This window comes from Gymnodraco acuticeps, unplaced genomic scaffold, assembly GCF_902827175.1.
Source record: "Gymnodraco acuticeps unplaced genomic scaffold, fGymAcu1.1, whole genome shotgun sequence".
Classification (NCBI taxonomy): domain Eukaryota; kingdom Metazoa; phylum Chordata; class Actinopteri; order Perciformes; family Bathydraconidae; genus Gymnodraco; species Gymnodraco acuticeps.
The window spans coordinates 126261-146808 of NW_022992300.1; the positions used below are offsets into that span (position 1 = coordinate 126261).

The window sequence follows — 20548 nt, forward strand, 5'->3', positions numbered from 1 at the left end:
TTTGGATAAAAGTGTTTAACAAGTGACATGTAATACCATAAGTACACAATAGCGATCGTTCACTGTTTCAACTGGCATGTACACACACACACACACACACACACACACACACACACACACACACACAAACGGATGTCCGGCTCCATTGGAGATCGTTTACGCTGACTTACTATATAGGCTCACCTCTAGCTTCACAAATCTCCCCACTCCACCTTGGCTCCACCTCTTCTGTAATCCTATTGGAAACCAGTGGAAAAACCCATCCTGGTTCGATTGCACTGGCCAATCAAAACGCTCAATGTCAAATGGAGCCTTCCAAAGTTCACGCCCACATGCACCATTCGAGTTCTCGCAATGGATGTTGGGGAATTTAGTTCTGGCGCTTTATATTAAAACGGACTGCAACGTGACAGCGAACTACAACCTGCACATCCTGGTCTGAGGAGACGTTCACTGTCTTCAGTTTAAAAGCAAGACGAAGAAACAGAAGATAAACTAATAAGCGTTCGAGTACTTCACAATACGGGACAACAGGACAGTAATCATTATGGTATGAAAAGGCATATGTTTGACTCCAAAAATATTTAATTTGGCAATTTATAGCTAGCTTTGTTCACAGGCTGGATGCATGAACATAATGTCAGCTAACGCTTCTTTTCATGATAGGGAAACCAACTTTAGCTAATAATAGTAATCCTGGCTCTTGTTTATGAGCTTAGTGGGCTAAGAGACCATGGAGATAACCGCCGGCTTGATAGTTTTCTTCAACCGGAACAAGTTTAACGTTATGTTGTTATAATTAAAACCGGAACCGCTTGTTCACAGTTAGAGATGACATTTAGCAGGTTGGGAATGAGACGTCTGCGTAGCTTGGTCATTAATGCCCCTCAAATATTCCGCACAATGTGGCGCGAGGTCTCTCCGTTCAAATTAAAAACCACATCTGCTTTGCTGTGCACCTCGTCTATCCAGGGAGACAGCATTTGCAATGGGACGCACAGCAGCAAAAAGGCGTTGCTGTCGGACCCTCAGTTGTTTGAAGCCCAGTTTGACGAGCTGGTGACGGAGCTTTCAGAGAGGGACTTATCTGACCCGGCGCTGGCTGACGCACTCAGCAGGTTAAGAGAGGTATGTATGGTGTCATGCTTTGTTTCCTCTGACAGGTGCATGAGTGGACTGCTACTTCATTTTGATCCTACCTGCGCCTGTTTTCCTCTTAGGTTTTGGTGTACAACTCCCCTGGAGGCAAGAGGAACCGAGGCCTGTCTGTGATTGGCTCACTGAGGGAGCTACTCCCGCCCACTGAGCTCACACAGGAGACCGTGCAGAGGGCCCTGGTTGTGGGATGGTGCATTGAGTTGGTAAATAGATGTTTTGTGTTTTTCTTACAATAAACCTTACATTTAAAAACGTAAAAAGTACATTTAGGATGTGCACCAAAAAAACTAAATAAACTAAGATGCAATGAAAAACAGGACTTTACAACACTTACAATTGCATCAGAAGTAATAACATAAAATAAGAAATATACAAAATACAGTCAGCCTTATGCTTTAAAGTTGAGCCTGTGTATTGGAGCCTTTATCTTGTCAAGTGTAAGTAAAAGAGGTCTGGCAAAAGAAAACTGGTATAAGAAATATGGAATAAAACACGGTGGTTCATTACACCTTAAAACAATGAATTCACAATATCTTTAACCATGTCATTTGTTTAATACTTTATTCAGACCTGAGCTCCACATGATCAAGGTTACACAGTTGTGGGGGGGTTGTAGGAAAGTAAAGCTCTTATGGGCTCCTAATGTGTCATCACAACAAGCACAGACTCAGACTGACTGCTGTGATGACACTTTGCCAGGGTGTTACGTTCTCTCGGTCATTAGGAAAGTGTTACGACTGTGTCTCTTTTGCTCGCAGCTTCAGGCATTTTTCCTGGTGGCAGATGATATGATGGATGGATCTGTGACTCGGAGAGGACAACCCTGCTGGTACAAAAAGGTGAGGCTTTATATTTTACAAAAAGATACTCAAACGCCTTGTTTGTTGATATGTGATTATTCATTTTCCACTATTAATGGTGTGCTCAGTATCTCAGGTGAATCATGCGTGTTTGTTTTGAAGGATGGGATTGGTCTGGATGCCATCAATGATTCGTTTCTCTTGGAAGCGACGATCTACAGACTTCTGCGCAGACATTGCCGGGAGCAGCCCTACTACGTCCACTTATTGGAGCTATTTACTGAGGTACTTTACGTCCGGATTGATTAAACAGGCCTACACATTGACACATTGTTCTTACTGCATGTTACCGCTGTTTCAGACCTCTTTCCAGACCGAGCTCGGTCAAGCTCTGGACCTCATGACGGCCCCCCCTGGTCAGATTGACCTCAGCAGATTTACAATGGCAAGGTAGTGAAGAAAATCAGTAAATAAATGTTCAGAGAAGGATGTTGCTTCCAAAAGTAAATGTGAATATTTGATTCTGTTCTTGTCTTTCAGATACAAAGCTATTGTAAAATACAAGACGGCCTTTTACTCATTTTATCTCCCAGTAGCAGCTTCAATGTACATGGTGAGTTTGTTTCTTTACTTTTGTCGTGTGTACAAATGAAACAGAGTAGTATCAATCAAATATTTTTCTTAACTACTTCACCTTACTTTTTCAGGCAGGAATTGAGAGTGAGGAGGAACACAATAATGCCAAACACATCTTACTTGAGATGGGAGAGTTCTTTCAAATACAGGTAATTCCTTAAACACGTCATCCCTCTTTCCCGTCACGTATTGAATCATTTGCATCAGACTATTCAGTGTTGATAACCACCCTATGTGTATCATTTGCAGGATGACTACTTGGACTGTTACGGAGACCCTGCTGTGACCGGAAAGATTGGTACTGACATCCAGGATAATAAATGCAGCTGGCTGGTGGTGACAGCCCTGGAAATAATGACTGCTGAACAGAGAGCAGAGCTCGAGGTGGGACTTTAGATAACAACCCTCTGTTTTAACACTTTTATATATCCAAATAACTTGTATTCAAACTATGGTTAGATATAATTGCAGGGAATTTATTGCCAGCCCATACATTTTAAAGTGTGGTATTTCACTATAATGTAGGCCTACCATGAATTCACTCGGTGGGTTTACTCCCTATTTCCATCACAAAATTATAAGAAGTATGCATAAATACTTAACATTTGGTTAGTATATGCAACAGATAAAATACAATGATATAATTACATCTCAGAACTGTACATTTAAATTCAATCAATTACTAGTCGACAGATTCTCAAATTCTCCTTTTGATTAAATGTTATTAACGCAAAATATACCACCATAAGAAAATTGGTAATTCTTCAAGTAAGTGTAGTAAAATGGTGTTTTAAAAGATAGAAATGCAGAACTGTGTGACTATATAAGTGTCCCTTCTTACAAATCTTTTAATACTCCCTATGTCTAATAAAATAAAAACAGGTCATAATACCTAATGTAACAATTCAAACAAACAGAATTGCTTCTCTGCAATAGATACAAATATTTATTAAAACGTACATAAAAACATGACTTATTGTAATAATGTGCTAGAACAAAGAAACTATGTTTTCTATGGTTCTGACCTCTGAACTCTTCCCTGTAGGATGTGGCCCCCGACACAAACGTTTAAAAAAGTTCTATCTGAGTTGCTTTCTTGAAGATGATGTGCAAAACCTAAATCTGTCTTCCTCTCCTCTTGTAGGTATGTTACGCGCAACATGATGATGCCTGTGTGGAGCAGGTCAAAGCTCTGTACAACACCCTGCAAATGCCAGCTTTGTACCACAAATATGAGGAAGAGAGCTACCAGCGGCTACAGAAACTCATCGCGTGTCACGCTCAAAACCTTCCCCACTCAGTCTTCCTCAACTTTGCTAAGAAAATATACAAGAGGAACAAGTGAGAGCACAAACAGTGTCAGATGTATGAGCCTGGGCTCATTTTGGGTTTGTCCATGACGCTCAGATTAACTCCTCGCCATTATTAAAGAGGGTTCGTCAAGGACAAGGCTGACTCCGATCAGCATGACCCGAACAGCTCTTAAAAATCCTGCAGGCAGTTTCTTATCGTGGCGGCTGTTTGTAGATATCTGGTTGTGACTGTCATTAAACAGCCTGCCTCTTTTGGTCCATGCTACCTATTTATTGAACGCAATGCATAATCAACAGTGTGTTGTTTTCTCTATTGAAGAAACCTGTAGATTGAAGAATGTGAAATGATTCACATATGCTGTAGCATTCATAGAAGTGTGCACTGTTGAGTGCAGAGCAGGATAGAGAAACATATCAGAGTAGAAATAGTTTTAATTGTTTAAATACAGATGTATTTGTTGCTTAGGGACTACAAGTAACAGTACATTTATGACAGCAGATGCACTCTTGTCAAAGGGCATCTTTCTAATTCCATATATTTTCATATTGCTGCTGTAAAATCTGTACTGAACTGAATGTTATATCTTTAAATAAATAATAATGTGAAGACTATATTTCTTTCTATTACATGTTTTTGATGATTGTAAAGCAAAAAACTGTAAATTGTTTCAATAATATATATACAATACTTATATGAAATATATTGTTTTGATTATCTATTCAATGTTTCAGCCATTTATTTTACAAAAATGACAATGCTTATTTTTCCATGTATGATAGTAATTCAATAATGGGGTGAATATAGTGGGGATTTTTGACATTATTATTAGATTGATCAAGAATATAGTTGACACATTAATAGATGGTTACAATCACGACTAGAAGCAGTAGTTGGGATATGTGAGGAGGATTGTATGTTAGTTAATTTCCTTAAAGCAGATTAATAAATACATGGATGAGCTGCAGATAGGATGATGTCACAGGAAAATGAGGCTCTTCACCTCAAAACTAATAATTTGAAGGACTTGAAGCTGAAAATGACATAAGATAAATTGAATGTGATGATAAGCCAAGTGAGGGGTGGGGTCTGGTTGGGTTGGGTTGGGAGGGGGGTGGGGGCGATGGTTTGTCGGACGCTCGCGAGAAGACATGCTGAGGCTGCCGTCGGAGAGAGTCACTTTCACACGGACTGGGATGTGAGCGAGCGCGACGAGATGGAGACCTTCATCCATCTTTACCTGAATCTGACTGTGAGTCGAGTCCGTATATTGTGTCATTCTATATACATATCTTTAAACAAATAATATGTTTTCTAATAAACCTGCATAGTGTGGTCGGATTAGCGAAAGCTGCTATTTCCACACGGAGCCTGCGTATCAAGGAACATGCATTCCGCTATTAGCAGTGACATTTAACGCATATTTTTGAGACAAAACATATTATTATTATCATCGGTTTTAACTGCAATCTTAATATTATGTGTGATATTTGAGAAATAGTAGGGGCCTGTGGGCTATATGAGGGCGATGCGGATGGAGGTACCCCTCCTCCCCCCCCTCCTCCTCCCTGTCTCCATCAGCTCTGTTGGATCAATAAATGCATGGGGTAAATACTGTGAACGGGTTAACTTACATATGTACATTTACTGTTATTTTTGTTTTATTTCGTGGCTTTGTTGGCTACAATGTTCATTCCGACGAAGGCCTAGTGCTAGCTTACTAGAGTGATTTATATTCCTCACTGATGTGAAGGGCACTGTGGAGGAATATATGAGTAATAGCTTTGGTGGGTTTTAAAAAGGCAGACTCAGTGTTGTTCAGAGCTGCTGCTAGATTATTTCATGCTCCAGTTACATTTTAAGTCATTGCTTCAGGTACTGTGTTTTTTTTTTTAACGTTATTTCTTTTGATCTACATCCTAGGCCTCTTGTTAACTTGTAAGGAAGGGCTGGCACAGATGGATAGTATAAATCATGATAATCAGTGCTCAGTGGAGCTGAACATGACTGATGAAGATTATGAGTGACAGTTATTAAGCGAGGAATTAGCTGACAATTATTATCATGGGGATTCTTAATATTTGTGGGTGACTGTTTTCTGAATTTGAATGCCAGGGAGACAGCATATTGAGGCAAACATGCACCCTAAAAAACATATGGACATTTTCAAGTATTGGTGTAACTGAGCAATTTGTAACTAGGTGTAGGTGTAACTAGGCATCTGAATATTTACAAAAAATAAAAATCTCTTGTTTAGTCCGACCGATGATCTAAATGTTCTGTTATGTGCAGTTTTCTTTCATAAAAGAGTCCAAACACATACGAGTATTCACATTTGAGAAGTTGGAACCAGTGAATATTTGACTTAAAAGATTAATTGAAAATCAATATAGTTGCTGATTCCTTTTCTGTCTGTTTTTTTATTTACTATTTATATTAGTTTGATTATAATCCTTTTGTGTTGATCCTTTTTCTTTTCTACAGTGCTGTGTGTAAGACAGTTTGTGTTCATATGATTGTTGTTGTATCCTCCCAGGAATTGGGCTGAGATAATTATAAAACAAAAAGCACAAAAGCAATCGTTTTAATGAATAGTCCAGATGGTGGGTTTAAACTTCAAAGACTTTGGTGAAAACGTGTTAAGAGCAAGAAAACGGTCTACGTTTGTAGAGAAGAATTTTGCTGCTAGTCGTTATTCACTGTGTGTCTCCCCTCCTTTGATGTTACAGGATCTTGGGAGTCAAGCCAAGATGTGACCGTCACCGCGCGTCATTGTTTGGATCCGTCCTGCCTTTTCAACACTTGTTTCTATAGCAACAAAAATATCAGAGAATACTTAAAAGTCCCTTTCCAACCATGCAGTCCTCTAGCAGCTCCTCTCAGCCTCCAAAGCCGCGGCGCTTTGACGTCAGCAGGCGGACCAATACCGTGGCTGGACTGAAGTCTCACGGCCCCGGTTTTCAGAGGGAGGATAAGAACATGAACACGATCGCCGCGGCCTCCCCACGCCGAGTTACCAAAACCCCTGTTGCAGCCACCAGGACCAGGGTTGGGGTGCAGCCTCGAGCACCGGTCACCCAGCCCAGGTTTGTCTCGCAAAGGTTGAGCCAACAAGGCCCCACCATCTCCAAAACAGCTAAGCCCAAACCCAAGACTCGTGCATCTGCCGCAGCCAAAATTGCACCAGCGGCCGCTCCACCTCCACTTCCCTCCGTTCTCCCTCTTGACACGAACTGCAACGAGCCGAGCCTCCCGTGTCTGTGCTGCGATGGCCGCTCCCCGCAGGACAACAACAGCATGTTTAACCATAACCACAACAACAACAACACCATCTCTATCCGACAGCAACTGAAGCTACCGCCTCCTCCGGCCCCCTTGCCACAGAGGCAGGATGGGAAAGGAGCCAAGGAGCCGTCTCAGCCTCCGTCACAAGCGCAGGCCCAGCTGGAGGCCTCCGCCCGCCCTGCTGCCACTCTGGAAAACGAAGGCAAGAACGCAGACGCTAGCGCTGATCTGGACAACAAGAAAAATGTCAAAGTAGAGGAAGAAGATGACGATGAAGACAGTGGGGATATTGATATTGATGATGATGAAGATGAGGCTGACGACGATGATGATGATGACACCCTGGTCCCCTCGTGCTGTGACTGTCCCCCCTCCTTACTGGAGTTCTCGCTCTCCTCCTCCACCTCCTCGTCCTCCACTTCCATCAGCTCCTGCTCTGATCTGGAGTCTGACTGTGCAGATCAATCCGCCTCCATCTGCTCTTCCCACGACGAAGATAATCTGTCCCTCGCTCTGTCCCCCAAAGACCACTCTCTCCCACTAGCCCCTGAATGCAAGCCTCCTGCGCGTTCACCCCCATCCCTTCCTCTTAACTGCAACCCCTTCATCCTGACGTCACACTCCCCAATTCCCCCGTGCTCCCCAGATGAGGGTTACCCCTCTGCCCTGGACTCCCCTTCTCCAGACTACTTAGGAGTCAAAGGTGATTCAGAGGTCAACAAACTAGGTTTGCTTGACTTTCTTGAGTCAGTAGGGGAGTTTGGGAAAATGGAGCGCTTCAGCCAGGTGATCCAAGTGGCTCGTTGGGACCTTGAGGGGGAGCAACACTGGGATGTTCTGAAGGATCGACTAGACCACCTGGACCACCTGGAGAAGGTGAACAGGGAAGTAAAACTGGCTTACATCGCCAAACTCCACGAGAAGGGATTTGATCTTGGGGATCTTGAGGAGCAAGATCTCTCAGATGTAATGGATGAAATGGGCAACATCGACATTACCTGGAAGTTGTATAAAAGCGGCAGAGGAGCGATGGGAGACTCTCAGGAGTTTTCAGATGCAGGGGTTGATCTTACGGCTCCTTCAGACTGTGAGGACCCTCTCCTTCCTGATTCCCTCACTTCTTCTCCTGTCGGCCCGCCACCGAGACCCCCCAAACCCCCAGCGCGTCATGCCAGCGTGAGCTCTGACCTCCACACCTACATCAATATCAGCAGGGAGACGACTTCCATGGCTGTCTCCACCTCTCCCACCCTGTCTACTTTCTCCCCTAACTCCTCGTCCCCCACTTTCACTACTTTTAGATGTGAGAAACCCCTACCTCCATCTCCACCCTCCATTCCTCCCCTCCCAACTTCTAAACCTGTCCCTTACTTCACTCTTTACACCACCCCTTCTCCGCCTCCATCACTCCCCACCCCAACTCCTCCCATTCCTCCCCCTAGGAAGCGTCACCTTGCCAGGAAGGAGGCACAGCGGCTCGCTGCTCTTCAGGCCCTACAGGAAAGCACCCCCCTTTCCCTCCCTCCGCCTACCACACGTCCCCCACCTCTGCCTCCCCCGCCAGTTATCTCAATCTCCTCCTCATCTCCCCCTGCCATACCACCTCCGCCTCCACCTGTCCTGCCCTCTCCCCCATCCTTCCATGTACTAGATGTAGAGATTCATAAGCTGTTGATGCTTGCTGGAGTGACCCAAGCGGAGCTTCTCAAACTCAGCCCAGAGCTCAGTGTTTGCGTTGGAGGGTTAGAGGATGAAGGAGATCATGATATCTCGTCCAGGTGTGGGGATTCTTATGAGTTCAGATTAAATGAGAGGGAGGTGGAAAAGGATTGTTATAGAGATGGATGGAGCAGCAGAGGCAAGTTAGATGGAGATCGAATAGCATATATAGCTCAAGAAACCAACAAGGAAGCGGAGAGCACACAACGAACCACCTCGTTCACTGAGATGGCGAGGAGGAAGAAGAGGAGCTGCGGTCTGACCTCCGACCCCTATTACAGCACTGGTTTTAGCAATACACATGAAACTAAAGCAAACAATATTAGCTTTGACTCTTACCGGTATTCTGCAGAGGAGCTAGATTCACCTCCCCCTCCACCTCCTCCTCGTCCTTTACCCCCAATCCCCCCATCTGTGCCATCCCACAAAGTGAGCACTCTTGTGGCTAACTCTGCACAGCCTGATCGATTTGATTGGCTAATAGCGTTCACACCTGAATGTGAAGGCCCACCAAAGCTTCCACCCCTTGCAATGAGAAAATCTCACGTGGAAAGTCAAAAGAAGCTCAGCTCATCGGGGTCATCTCCAGGTTCAGCTCCACATGTCACGACTTTTAAAGAGCTTCGTAACGGCAACAAGAGCACCTTCCTGCAAACAAAGGTGATCACTGATCCGGACCCTGACCCAAACATTATCACTCCAGATGCAGACATCCTGTACAACCTGAGGTGGAGACGACAGATGGCAGGCGGAGACGGCAACGAATGGGAATACACTTCTCAGGCTCAGGCCTTCTTCATGCAGCCGCCACCAGCCCTCACTTCAATGGCCGCTCTGAAGGAAATGCTCCAGAGAGCTGACGAGGAGGGTAGACAACCCGAGCTGTGCCCAATACAGAAGATTGGCTGCTCGGTCAGTGACAGCAGCCTGTGGACCACGGGCAGAGAGTGGGAGGTTGAAGGAGTCAAGAGGGAGGAGAACGAAGGAAAAGAAGAAGAGGAGGAAAAGGTGGTGTTGGAAGTTGAGGTGCGGGGACGAGCCGATGGAGGAAGGACTCTTGAAACAAGAACCACAGGTGAGTATTATAACCAAAATGATGCAAGTGCTAATAAAAGGGCAGCTGAATTCAATGATATAGGGGAGAAGGTCTGCATGGGTGTGTGTGTGGGTGAGGGAGAAAATAAACACGTCAAATAAAAAATGTTAACAACACAACTAATCTGGAATGGACAGATGATGAAAAGAAAAAGATGGAGAAAAGACTTGATCGCTTTTCTGTAATGCACAAATTACAACCTTGGACAGTACAATAGAACAAATCAGAAAAGCAAGAGTTGACTCATTTATTGAAAATATGTAGCTTTTGGAACGAGAGCATCGAGATGAAGGACAAGCATGAGTCACAGAAAGGATGATGTGTGATGGATACATGTTGACAAGGGATAAACAGAAGGTGATTGCAGGCGTGAAGTGAACAAGACAGTGGGAGTGAAGCTGCAGAGGGAAAAAGACCACCAATGAGAGATGCAGGGATACAGACAGTGAGGGGAGTGAGCGTAATATGAGGAGAAAGAGGAAGTTGGACACTTTCCAGCCAGTCTTTCCTGCACTCGTTATCAAAGTGTGATGTCATCACTGCCTTATTTAATTATTCATCTGCTCTTCAGACCAATGAGGGGGATTATGGAGCGCCCACTGAGCTCTCCACTTTCTTCCCCCCTTTATTTTTTTACCTTAATCTTCTTTTTGCATTCTTTTAGTTTATTTCTTAAATATTTTTGTATTTGTTACCTCTGCCTCTTTACTGGTTGTCCATCCCATCAACTTGGGATGCTTTCCTCTTGCTACCTCTCCTGTCTCGCCGCTCCCAAACCCCGCACCCACCCTCGCTCCCTAGAGTGGCACAGATAGCTAAGATCAAGTTACTTATCTCATGCAGTGCTGCAGTATACTACATAAAAACTAAGAATGAGATAGTTTGAAAGGGTGTATGTTGGATTTCAATTGCTCATATTCTTCCCCAATCGGCTTCACATTTTTAAAGTAAAATTACCTCTCTGATTTTACAAGAACTCTAACATTATTTCAGACTTTATATTTGCTTAATTGTTATAAAAAAATGCTGAATTACTAATGAGTTTTATGCTGCAGGAGTTTCCCTCTAAAACCACTGCAACAAGCCAGAAATAGGTGTGTACACCTTTAAGAGCCCAAGGGGTGGATCTTAGCACATGGACCAATGCCTGAGAGCCAGTGCCAGAAAAATAGGAAGTATCATGTGTTGCAGTTCAAAGACAGCTCAAGTCTAACAAAGGTATGATTGTTTTTTTAGCTGATTTTGTAACTCATAACTTAGGAGTCTGTTACAGGTAAGTGAAGGTAATGAAAACGGTTGTTGCTACAGTCTCTGAATATCCATAGAGAGGCAGATGGTGATTGAGCAGGAACGGGCAGAACTCTGCTATCTGTTGACTGACTCAGCATTACACTGTATGCTTTGCTGCTGGAGAGGGGAGGGGTGGTGGGGAAGCAAAAGGATGTAAAAAACGAAAGATATAGAAGAGAAAGACAGACAGGCATAGAGAGGAAGGTGATCCAGAGGTGATGATGGCACGCACTGCAGTAACGTTTAAAACACTGTGCTGTGAACTCTCAAATTCAAGTATGAAAAGAAAGTGAAAGCAGATGCTGTAAAGTAAACCTCACATTGAAATATGATGGACCTTTGTGATTGATGGTGACATTTTAATGATGCTGTCATTGGTGAATGAGTGGCTGATTGACATGCTGAGTATTTCTACCGTGCAGCTGCACAACTGCTCAACAGTTATCCTTTTATGGCCAGGGTATCATTTCCTGTTGTGTTAAATCGTTTTAAATGATAGACTGTGGTTATTGCTCTTCATAAATCAACTCCATTGACTCTCATGTGTAACTGTCAATCAACTGTTTGAATTCTGCATTACTGCATGATGTTACATGATGACGATATCTGCTGGAATACACTCATGTGCATTTTTCTCTCGACAGACACTAACATTTTCGACATCTCTCTCTCCTTCCCATTTCTCTGCCACATTTATTTTTTTACTTTTATCTTGATACCCTGTTTTTCTCACCTATCCATCCCATTCTGTTGTTTCCATTGTTTGTCCATTGCTCCGCTTTGCTCCTTCATACCGCTTTGCTTGTTCGCCTGCCCTCTCCACCCTGACTCCTGCTCCAATTTTTGGCTTTTTTAATAAGTAGTTTCCTCCCCACCACTGTCCCTCGCCCAGTCCTCCCAACCCTACTTCCTGCACACTGCCCTCCCTTCCTATCATCCAGGCTACTGTAACGCCCAGCCCTTTGCAGATCCCAGACCCCACAGCCATGCAGGCAGGGAATCCAAAGACAAATACTGCAACACACCGACCCCCCCTGCTGCCAGCTCAGCTTGTATCCACAGAGATGATTCTGGCACTGACATGAGCTTCGGCTTTAATTTTGAATCCCTGGATGATGTTAGTGTAGACTCTCCTTGTGATTATGGGACTATCTTTAACACACAGAGGGACTTTGTGTCTGACTCTCCCTGTCATTTTGACTCCCTATACTGCAGTAACTCAGGCACACACGTTAAGTCAGACACACCTGATAGTGGCACCACAGTGGCCCCAGGCTGCACCACCCCATATAAGAACATAGATGTTATGATGACGTATTCAAACAGTATCAACGCATTCGATTCGCTGCATTCAGAAAAGCGCCCACACTCTCACACAGACAACAGAAACAAGGCCAGGACGTCCAAAGAGCTTCCTCCTCTCCCTACATATTACCTGTACCACCCTAAAAACTGCCCTCTGCACAGGGGAGCCCCTCCTCGTCTCTCCCCTATCGGTGCCCTCTCCCCTCCCCATCGCCCCGGAGCCCCCCCCCCAGGCACTGCAGGCTTCCGCCTCAGCTCCCCGCTTTTCCCCCGCTCTCACACCTTGCCTGCCCTCGCTGCTCCCCTATACTATCCAAACCTTTACCCTCCTATACCGCCAAGGGCGCCCCCCCTTCCCCCAAAACTCTACCAGGCTCCTCCGCAGTCACACGTGGCGAGTAAGATTTCTCTCTCTCTTCTCTCTCCCCACGTCTTAAGCTCTCTTTCTATTTGTCTGACATCTTGCTTGCAAGCACGTCCGTCTGTCTTTCTTACTGTCTGTTTCTGACCTGGATATAGTGTCCCTAACACTTTTGTTGCGACCCGAGGGATTTGCAGATTTGAAAGAACTGTGGCTGCATCAGAAGGTAGCTCCCTGCAGGTCATCTGACACATCTTCACTGTCCTTTCAAATCTGCAAAGGGCCTTCAATGGAGTGACAGTTCTTCCTGTCTGGAGTCACTATCATCACTTTCTTTCTTTGTCTTCCTCTGTCTGTCCGTCTGTCTGTCTTTGTGTCTGTCTCGTCCGGTCAGTCTCCATGTTGTTTTTGTTTTATGCACGATGTGTTGAAATGTAAACATACATTACATGCCAGGCACAACCCAAGTAACTAGTCCATGATGTTGTGAAATTGAGTTAACATGTTTTCCTTGTATGTGTAGATTGAAGGCATTTTAAAGTACATGTTTTAAGATTCACTGCATCTTGTTCATTAAATGATAGTCTGTATTTATATAACTGGTTTATATAAATCTATTTATATGAACATTACACTGGACACAACACCTGCCCTTTATACATTATGTGTAATTGTATACAACCTGACTGAGCTTCAACAACTGTTTCCCGCCACGCTCAGAGGTTCCTCCTATGTTTGCTTATATTAAGTATGTATGAGTGTATTGTTTGAATGTGAGTCAAGACTAATGCATGGGAATCTGTTTATCCCTTTGACATACAGAAAGTTGTTTTTACAGATGTTGAAAGCTAATACCAGTAAACCAATATTTATAGGATGTCCTCACACACTGTTTTCCGTCAGTAGTACCATCTGCTTTTATTTGCCTGCTCAAATTCTTCTCATTGCTTAATGGCTTCTACTAACACTAATATTCTAGTTTTGGTATTGCTCTCTGTTGTGACTCATCTTTTTTTAATCTGTTGAATTTGTATTCTTTTATACAAATTACAGTAAGTAATTGCTCTTCTGCTGTTGCTGTCAGCTGTTCGCAGTGTCTCATTCGCTGGCTCTGTTCAGAGGACAGAGGCATCCTGGATGGGCGAAGATGTGAAGCATCCAATGAGAGGTCTGGGCCTGTCCTCTCTGTGCCTGCAGGAAAAAAAAGGTGTGCCTTTCATCCGTGTGTGTGTTCACCTGTCGAACTGTGTGTCTTTGTCCTTGATATATGTCCATATCTCCTACATATTAACTGTAACGTATTGTTCTTCCCTCCAGCTCTGGTCAGTGCCGTCAGTGTGGCAGTGGAAGCCATCTTGGCCCAGTTCAGCTCTTCTCGGACTGTAGTTCAGAAGGTCAGTCACAGCTGAATTTACATATTTTGAATAACATAAACAAGTTGTTTGTTTAACTATCAATCAATGTGTACTTCACTCTTGGTGATGAAACATATTGATTTGTTTATCATTGAAAATACTTTCCCTCCCTTCCTTCTTGTTCTGACTCTAAATATTTTGCTCTGTCTCTCCTCAGTCTCTCTCAGTTAACAAGGTACTAGAATATCTTTAGATAACCCAATCTTGTAGACTCAAGACTCTCTTTATAAACTAACTCCAATCCCCTAAATCATGTCTCATCACATCATACTGACCCCCATTCATTTGTCCTATTTCTTCTCTCCTCCCTCTCTCTTGAGTCATTCTTTCTCTTCCATTCCCTTGTCCCTCCCTATCACTGCACGTCATCTTCTTCCTCTCCCTCCCTCTCCTCTCCCGTCCTCAGGCTTTATCAGGAGACAGCACTATAAATCCTTCTCTGGGCCGTCTGGTGCTGCAGTGCCTCTGCCCTGCACTGCACAGCTTGCTGACCGATGGCTTGAAACCTCATCAGAGTGACCTGATTGCAGGCAGGAGGCCAAATTCAGCCTGGGGTTTGGTCCAGGCATCAACCAAGCCAGGTACCACTCTACGAATCCTAGGAAAATTAGCATTTATAGACTTGGATATTGTGGAATTGGTATGAATTGTGTCTTGCTTTTTTCCCCTGGTTGATAATAATAAGCCCTGGGTTTTGTCCGGCTCTCATTTTCCCACACATCATTCAATACTTGTTGATTGTAGCGTCTAAAATGCTGAAGTGAACAACAGAATGCAGATATCGATTGGCCTATGAGTGCCAAGTTTCACTGCAATGTTTTGCTTGCCTCAATAGATGTGTCTGTTGATCCCCTGATCTTTCTCGCTCTCTTTTATATAAATGTTCTCTTTTTCCTCTCGACTAATTTCAAGGTCCGAAAACACAAGCGTTGTTCAACCTACAAGTTCGAATTGGAGAGCTGCCTCAGCTCAGACAGAGCAAACACCGGTTCAACGCATTCCTCCTTGGCCTACTCAAGTAAGTACTGGCTTCTTATCCTCTCTTGTATCCTCTGTTGGCATGCAAAGTGCTCAAATCTGTAAATTCATTTTTTATACTGTATTTCAAATGCATCATCAGTTTTCCTTTTCTCTCAATGTTTTCTTCTAGTACAAAGCTTCTTGATTTCTGGCTGTCTCACCTTCAGTCTTGCAGTGGTAAGTTTCCATCACTTCCCTCTCATTCTTGTGAGCATGCTTGTGTGTAACAGTGATCTTGTCATGGAATCCGAAACCTTAGACACTCAAGACATAACCAAATGTATAACAAAATAGAAACACAGACACGCTGCTGATTGAAGGAATTATTATTTGTTTTACAACAGTATAAGAGCCAGAATACTTGCGTCAAGTCCGCCAAGAGTATATGTGTCTGTCTAAAGAATAACAGTAATCGTACAGGTTTTATACACTTCTTTTTAGTTTACACAGCACTATACCTTTGGACCTTCTACAATGACATGTTACAAGATCCTATATCACGTTGCAAACAGACATGTGTACATTCATGGTACAAAGGTCTCTTTAGATACACTAAATGATGAAACTCATGAGCATGGCTTACAGCACATGATCATATAATATAGATTATTTCAACAATCTCTCTTCCTCTCAGATGTGCTGGAGACATATTACCGGCCCAACTCCATCATGCGTCTGTCGCTGACCGCCTGCCAGCCTCTGTTCGAGGAGCTGCTCCTTGTGCTGCAGCCTCTCAGCCTGCTGACCTTTAACCTGGACCTGCTCTTCCAGCACCATCATTTAGAGGCAGACAGTCACAGTCCAGACATCCCCAGTCCACCTTGTCAGGATGCAGGAATTAAGCTTTCAAAAGAGGGGTCCCAATCCAAAACAGCAGGCTGCAGATATATGGAAAGCCTCTCGGATGTAGACTTTCGAAGCTCAGAACAACGAGCAGCAAAACAAAAATCGTCACCATTGAGTAGCCCAATGAATGGAGGGCCAGGGGAGTCGACACAATGCAGCGCTGCACCCACAAACGCTTCGGCCACTTACGCACAGACAAGTCCTCAGCTGTTGTGGGTGCAGGAGACAAATATTGGAGACCTGCCCCCTCCTAATTCTGAGGAGGACAGCTTCACTCAGCAGGCTGGACAGGTACTCCCCTTCATGCTGTTCCGAGTTTGAAGTTAAATATGTTTTGTGTGATCCTGCAGGGCTGACATTTCTGTTTATCATAGGTGATCCAGCAGGGATGGGGGGCTGTGATGCGCTGGGGAGGCAGAATGAGCCATAACCTGTCTGAGCTGAACCTGAAAAAGGAGGAGATGAGGATGGATCTGCCAGAACTTCATGCAGAGAGTGACTTTGCTCCGGTCAGCAGTGGTGCTTCGGTTCCCTGGCGTCTGGGGCGGATCTTTGGAGCCTCTAAAAGCCTCAGCAGCCCACCAGGTCAAACCCCACCAACCAGGTTAGCAACATGCACTGTCCTTTTTAAATTCATCCTAAAATGGAGAGACAGTAAGAACTTGGATGACAACTCTATGTAATTCCTCTCTGCCCTCCTGTCCCACTCTCTCTCTCTCTTCCTCACTGTTTCTACACTCCTCTCGTCTTCTGTGTGTCTGTCTGTCTGTGCAGGCGTCCCTCTCAGTGGCTGGCTCCTGGAGTCACTGCTCTGACCCGAATGGTGAGCAGCAACTCCACCCCGATAATAACGACGGCCCCGGAGCCCCAGGTAGAGAGAGCGTCAGAGAAAGAGCTTGAGACACTGGAGATGAACGACAGACCCAGACCACTCAGGTACAAAATACATTTAGTGATTGTTATTAGGGTGGGCTTATGTGTTTTGTTGAGTTACTTTTTAAAAGCTTTGAAAATAACTCTTTTACATTTCCATGCATTTGGGGTTGAACTCACCAATTCATTCATAGATTTGGGGGATCACATTCTCAATTTCTGTGTCAGCACAACATATTTCAAGATTAGTTTGAGAGGGGACGGGGGAAATTGGGGATGACATAAACCCAGATTCAAGACCCAGGCCACTGTAGTAAGGACCCAGCCTCATTACAGGGCATTACTGCTCTACAAGGTGAACTACCTGGGTGCCACTCTAATTCAAAAATAATATCACATTTTTGGCCGTAATGTTCTGGGATTTAAAAAAAAAAGTATTGATTGGCCTCATGTTAAAGCATCAGTTTAATATAAAAATTAAAAGATGGAAAGAAACATATCTGCATGGGTGTGGCATTACAAAAAGGTTAAACTTGAATATGAGCTTCAATAAATGAAACCCACCTGAATTTCTTATGGCATTTCTCAAGTTATTTCCCCATCCAAGAACACCAGTGGGTGTAAGAGACACCAGAATAGCTGCTTCTATATTTTCTGTCCTTTTTTAAAGATTTTGATTGGTGACTCACCAGATACCCTGCATTGTGACTCATCCAAGATTCAGATAAATCATATGTTGTGGATGACGTTAATGTTTGTGGTCGGTGTATATGTAAGCAATGTTGGCTGAGAAGTTCTCTGCGGTGTGTCCTCAGGTCGGTGCGAACGCTGTGTGATCACTCTGCTGGAAGAGGGTCGGAGCTCAGCTTCTGCAAAGGGGAGGAACTGGTGGTGTTGGGAGGAGTTGATCAGGACTGGATCCGCTGTCGTCAGGGAGACAAAGAGGGGATGGTACCTATCGGCTACACCTCCCTCATCATGTGACCTCAGTGCCATTACTGCTGCACTCCATCAATAAGAAAAAACCAAGAAAAAAATATTTTAGGCGAGAGGTTATGGTGAGGCTCCACTACTCTGAAAGGGATATTTCACGCTTGCTCGGTTTGAGTGCAGAACACCATCTGCTCTGCTTTACGTGCATCAGGAGCAATCTGCAGCTCTCTCCTTTTATGAACATATGGGAGTTTCCCCCCCCATCACAATCCATCTAGTTTGGTAGCATTAAACTAATGGATGATAGCAGCAGGAATGCAGTAGATGGTGTGAAAAAATGACTCAAGTCAAATCTAGACCATTTCATACTAAAAAACCTTTGATCTTGAAGTGAAGTATCCCTTTAAAATGTCTTTTTCTCAATGCCTGCCTTCCGTGTCAGCCACTGATCTGAAAATGATCACAGGGCAATCAACTATTCGCAGATTTAAGAGCTTTCAGATCAGCGTCTGCCCGCCGTCAGAAGGCAATCCGACAGCCTGGTAGTAGCCACTTTAACATCTTGAAGATAGTGGCGGCTGGCAGGTTGTCGAGAGGAGAAAGCATGTGAGAGTAGAGGGCCGTAGCTCCTGTTGCATACTGCGTAGTAATGTAGTGAATTGTAGCTGTGTAGATCTGTGTTCTATTGACCTTTCACCCCTATTGACCTCTCACCTTTATCGCCTGGTTCATGTGTGTTTGACATGTTTCTGCTACTATATATGACTGTATAAATATACATACAAAATATATATATATATAAGGGTATATAAAATAAGATTGATATTACCAAGATAGATAGAAAGAACGATGAACAAGAGAAGGCAGATAGTAAAACACAAGCAGCAGCTTAATACTGTGGCCACATTGAGGAAGTAAATTATTAAAATACTTTATCTTTACATCTGCAACTTCACACATACATTAAGTGGTTGTCATACATGCCAAAAAAACGGTATATGTGTTTGTTTTAAGTATGAAATCCAGTATCTTCCCTTATGTGTGCTTCATCTATTGCTGTTATTGTGACATCATATTCATACATTATTAGATTTATCCTCATACCTTAAACACTAAATGCATTGTAATGTGCCATGAATGCTCTGAGTGAATGCCAGAAAATATCACACAGTTCTAGAAGATAATATTTGGCTACAGCAATCTCTAGCCAAACTCAACTCGTCCAAAATGTAATGTCCGAGTAAACGCTTCACAACACTTTGCTCAGCTCTTGTTTAACACTATCTGACCTTAGACTTAATGCAGTGAGAACATCCCAGATGTGTGTAACTCATGACTGCTTCTGTAAAGTCTGCAGGTTTGGTGGCTGGTCTTCACCTCATACCTCAGCTTTGGTATTTGTCTTCACCCTCCCCCCACCATGTTTGCTCATCATAATCATTGATATTAATGATAGTGGTAGTGGTGTAAGTGTTGATTCTAATGTTGAAACACATTGCTTTGTGTCATTAGTTATTCTCTAGATTCTGCATAGATTACTATGCATATGGTTCAATGTACAACGTTTGTTTTTAAAGTCATGGTTTCGATTTGATGCTGACACCTAAAGCCAAAAAAAAAAAGCTTAAATATATAAAAGAGATTTAACCGGTCTGGCTGACACTAAAGGACCTCTAATTAATTCATTAGGAATGTGTCTTTGCTATAGATCAATCAGGGAAAGCTCAGTTCTTCAAAGTTTCCTAGTGTTATCGTGTCAATGCCATGTAGCATGACATCTCGTTGCATTAAGTCGAACTAGTGCTCATAACGTGTAACTTATGATCACAATAAAATGCCAACAAACGGATAATACCTAGATGTTTACAAGAAATAAGAATCAGCTGACACATTAAATTGTGTTCATCTTTTTGGTTTTGTTTATTTTTTTAGATTCTGGTCTAAATGCATTTGTTTGAAAGCTGTTAAAAATGATTGGATGTTCTATTTATTGATCTGGAGGTTCCTGAAAGGAAAAGCTCTATCTGACCCATCTAGTGTCTCTCTATCTATCTGGGTTATTTATGTGTGTATGAGCTTGTGTGTGTGAGCGTGCACACAGCAGTGAAAGCAGAGATGAGTGTGAGCACATTGGTGTGTCTGCACATCCTGCACTTTCACCTGTATGCGTGTGTGTTTGTAACAATGATATGTGTACCTCCCTCTCCTCCTCTTTCTCTCTGGTGTCATGTAGCCCGTAGACATTCCTGTGTCCTACTATTGCATATAGTTCAGTGCCCCTTAGTGTCAGTCACTGTCCACCTCCTGCATGTGCTTGTTTGTAAATACACCAAATAAAAAGATCAGTATAAACCAAACATGGGCAGCTGTTTGAGTCATAATTTAGCACTTAAATGTATGTTTCAAGCCTTTCAAACAGAGTTTTTATGTTAAACCATCATGGAAAACATGTCCTGTAATCGGTGCTATCTGAAATGTGACAGAAACGACCTGCATGTGT

At 43.5% G+C, this 20548-nt stretch overlaps 2 protein-coding genes across 8 annotated transcripts; both read left to right on the forward strand.

Annotated features, from left to right (window-relative positions):
• Positions 1-347: 347 nt before the first annotated feature.
• Positions 348-4521, forward strand: fdps (farnesyl diphosphate synthase (farnesyl pyrophosphate synthetase, dimethylallyltranstransferase, geranyltranstransferase)). Of its 2 annotated transcripts, XM_034208011.1 has the most exons (10): positions 348-550; positions 973-1128; positions 1221-1361; positions 1917-1997; positions 2121-2243; positions 2320-2408; positions 2499-2571; positions 2666-2743; positions 2844-2978; positions 3739-4521. In XM_034208011.1, exons 1-10 carry the CDS (start codon positions 548-550, stop codon positions 3937-3939), a joined length of 1080 nt encoding a protein of 359 aa, XP_034063902.1. In that variant the 5' UTR covers positions 348-547; the 3' UTR covers positions 3940-4521. The 2 variants fall into 2 exon arrangements, with proteins under 2 accessions (XP_034063902.1, XP_034063901.1); XM_034208010.1 differs by lacking the exon at positions 348-550 and having other exon boundaries at positions 575-1128.
• A 516-nt stretch (positions 4522-5037) lies between these two features.
• Positions 5038-20405, forward strand: rusc1 (RUN and SH3 domain containing 1). 6 transcript variants are annotated; one of them, XM_034208030.1, is made up of 13 exons: positions 5038-5157; positions 6635-9984; positions 12159-12998; positions 14046-14168; positions 14279-14355; positions 14534-14551; positions 14783-14957; positions 15289-15394; positions 15527-15573; positions 16031-16533; positions 16617-16846; positions 17017-17178; positions 17931-20405. In XM_034208030.1, the coding sequence occupies exons 2-13, from the start codon at positions 6762-6764 to the stop codon at positions 18097-18099; spliced, it is 5673 nt and encodes a 1890-aa protein (XP_034063921.1). In that variant the 5' UTR covers positions 5038-5157; positions 6635-6761; the 3' UTR covers positions 18100-20405. The 6 variants fall into 6 exon arrangements, 4 of the variants coding, with proteins under 4 accessions (XP_034063921.1, XP_034063924.1, XP_034063922.1 ...); XM_034208033.1 differs by lacking the exon at positions 12159-12998; XM_034208031.1 differs by lacking the exon at positions 14534-14551 and having other exon boundaries at positions 17931-18099.
• The last annotated feature ends 143 nt before the right edge of the window (positions 20406-20548 follow it).